The sequence below is a fragment of the Primulina huaijiensis genome, unplaced genomic scaffold (genome assembly GCF_012295235.1).
Source record: "Primulina huaijiensis isolate GDHJ02 unplaced genomic scaffold, ASM1229523v2 scaffold30697, whole genome shotgun sequence".
NCBI classification, from domain to species: Eukaryota; Viridiplantae; Streptophyta; class Magnoliopsida; order Lamiales; family Gesneriaceae; genus Primulina; species Primulina huaijiensis.
In genome coordinates this window covers 67,927-71,495 of record NW_027357257.1, presented here as the reverse complement: position 1 = coordinate 71,495, position 3,569 = coordinate 67,927, and the positions used below count along the sequence as shown (strand labels likewise).

The 3,569-nt window shown below is 32.5% G+C and overlaps 1 protein-coding gene across 1 annotated transcript; it reads left to right on the top strand.

The window, feature by feature from the left end:
- Positions 1-2,598: 2,598 nt before the first annotated feature.
- On the top strand, positions 2,599-3,365 carry LOC140967939 (uncharacterized). The gene has a single exon (XM_073428739.1). It carries the CDS (start codon positions 2,619-2,621, stop codon positions 3,363-3,365), a length of 747 nt encoding a protein of 248 aa, XP_073284840.1. The 5' UTR covers positions 2,599-2,618.
- Positions 3,366-3,569: the final 204 nt, after the last annotated feature.

Sequence of the window (3,569 nt, the reverse complement as noted above, 5' to 3'; positions counted from 1 at the left end):
TTTCCCTGAGCATGAAATCACGAATAAGATCGTTAGAAGGGGGCTGGAGGGTGTCCTGGCGTAGCCCCTCCGACGCTCAAGTCAAATACTGAGGATATATGGGGGGAGCAGCTAAGGATGCTGGCGAAAATAATATAGTGAATGAATTATCAAAACTGGTATTTATAGGAGAATACCTGAGCCCTTGATGGGCCTGTCTTCCATTTGGATTAGAGATGAGCCAGAGATAATGGGCACATCCATAGAGTATCAGTATATTTGCTTGAGTTGCAAGAGCATTGTAAAAAAAATTATTGCAGTTTGGGTTAAATATCAAGTCTTCGTTTTTTATTGGAGTTTATGTTGCATATCTCAAATTTCTTATTTGGTAAGTACAAATTTAAAAAGTTTGTTGCCGCAATCATTTGTAATTTAAGAGTCAATTGTTATGCTTTTCAATTTAGAATTCTGTTTATGCACTCAACATAGTTTTGAAATTAAGTTTTGAATGAATCTTAAATCAATTAACAAATATATAAATATTTATATGTTTCGTTATACACGCAACGCGTATATCCTGGTAACTTGTATAATATTACAAACAATAAATAGGACATTAATTAAAATCGTGATTTATTTTATATTCCTTAAAAATAGTTCCAATTCTCCAAGGATTGCCTTTTCTTTTTTGAGTTGAAGTTAGTTGGTGTACGTGAAAATTACTTGCAGCCATGGTCATTGTCGTTCAATTTATATTTTGGGCCAAGTATTGCAAGCCTATTGGGACCAATTGTGATTCACAGACAAGTACATATGAACTATTTTGATAGTAAAGCAAATTTTGATTTCTAAAGCTCAAATCAAATTTTCTTATAATACCAAACCTATTAACATGAAAACTCACATATAAAACTCAATTTCTTTTACAAACAGTTTCTCGGACGAGCATATCAGACATGATTTGTTTGGTATGGTTTACATACTACCACGTTAACTAATGAATTTATCCGGTGCAAACTGAAATTTATCATAGAAACAGTTTCTCGGACGAGCATATCAGACATGATTTGTTTGATATGGTTTATATACTACTACGTTAACTCATGAATTTATCCAGTGCAAACCGAAAATTATCATAGAAATAGTTTCTCGGACGAGCATATCAGACATGATTTGTTTGGTATGGTTTACATACTACTACGTTAACTCATGAATTTATCCAGTGCAAACCGAAAGATACTGATTGTGAGAAATGAAATTCGAAGCCTGCGTCTGGACTAGTGTCACTTGCTGGAACCGGACCCTAAATTTTCAGTGAGTATCATATATATAACAATTTTTTATATTAAAAAAAAATCAATATATTATATTTTATTGGATTCAAAATAACTCGACATTTTAATGCCAAAAAATTCATGGGTAAAGTCGAGTCGTCTTACGTCTCAGTTATATATATATACACGTACACGAAATTACGATTTCATGTATTTTTCTATATTCTCAATTTTCTCTTAGTGACGCTTTTGCACATGGAAATTACTGTATAAAACACAATAATCATTTCCGTAAAAACGACATTAGCTACTTAAAACACGTTATCAGTGCACAAACGCCACGTAATTTACCAACACCATTATTTTTCTCCTCAAGTAACATTAAAATATGCATACAAAATCAGCAATCAAATATTAAAGAAGATTTTCGTATCAATAAAACCATTAAAAATTATAATCCTATCTATACTTGCTTAATGAACGTAAATACTTATCCTTAATAACAATTAATTAATAATTACCAAGATTATTAAAAACTTAAGCGTGGCGCAAATTCAATCAGCGGGCTGCTGTTCGGTGTCATCGATGAGTTAAATAATTTCTTCGATTTATTGAAGCAATATGATCTTATAGTTTCACGATTTTTTTCCCATATACAAAATGAATTTTTTTTAGAGTGGTTAATTAATATTTTGTTGAAAAAAATAAAATAAATAAATAAGATGATTTTGCGAAATTCCACTCTATAGATTGTAATCTAACACCACAAACAGTTGTATATTATATGATTAGGTCTTTTGTGAGACAGTCTCACGAATCTTTATATGTGAGACAGGTCAACTCTACCGATATTCACAATAAAAAGTAATACTCTTAGTATAAAAATTAATATTTTTTATGGATGGCCCAAATAAGGATACGTCTCACAAAATACGACCTGTGAGACCGTCTCACACAAGTTTTTGTCATGTTATATTACCGGCCTTTCTATTAATACATTGGGGAGCCTATTGACTATGAGAGAGGGGTTTATGTCATTACACCACATGAGTAACAATATTGATGTACGCTCTCATCAATAATCGGTATATCGAGGATGCTATATTTGAAAGAATTGTTATTGGATGATCGACAATATATATAATTCGTGTTCTCATCATAATCGTATATTGTATTAATAAACATATTCGGTAAAATTGATGTGAAAGTAAAAATTATTGGGAGTGGAATATTATGCATGATTGCATATTCTCTCGATAGATATTTTGGGTTTTAGACTTAATTAGCTACCTATATATATAAGTACACATTCCACGATTTATTTGCTAAACCTACGATATAGTGACATTAAACCTAGTCTAAAACATGGCCATCCCATGTCTGAATTTAACAGAAAAATCTTTCAACATTCAAATATTCAAAATGTATCCCAAGAATTCCACTATGAAACTGAAACCATTCCGGCCAATTTTGTCATATATTTTCTTGTATTTTATCATATTCTGTGTCTTCAGATTCTCACATTTAACCTTTCCATGCACCACTAAATTCTGGTTTTTCATAGCAAACACTCTCATTCTCATTATCGCTGCTGATTTTGATGCTTTCTCTTCGTCAGAAAAGCAAGAATATATCTCCCGAGAGTGCGGGATCAAAAACAACATGAGATTAGCGGACATGAACGTCGAAACAAAGATGACGACTCCACCTGATGAAAAATATTATAGCATGGTTTCTTCTGCAAATGACGATGGTTATCAGAATCTTAAACCCGAAGCTACGGAAAAAGAGATCAAACAAGAAGATGATAATACAGAAAACCCTCAAGAGAAAAGTGTGGAAAAGCTGAAAGATTTGAGCACAACCGATCAAGAAGTTGAGAATGTGCGGATCAGTACTATTGCGCAGGAAACAATCGCTGGGACCTGGGAGGGAAAAGGGGTTGAATCGCTGTCTCATGATCAGATTGAAGAAGACGAGTTTTCAAGCATGTCTGTTGAAGAACTTAACACAAGGGCTGAGGAATTCATTCGAAGGATTCACAGGCAAATCAGGCTTCAAGTACTGGTCGACAACCGGCAGAATCTGCAGGCTCAACTGCAGCCAGTCTAAAAATGCATCATTTGAAAATTTCAAATGATTAATAAAAAATTATTTCTTTTCTGTTATATAAAAAATATATATATATATTTTTCGTATAAACATATATGCATGGTAGTTTATTAAATGCATATATAATAGTAAAAGATTCATTCCATGAAAGCACTTAAAATAATCACGAGTCGAGGGTTATAACTTATAATATCAATTAGGAAC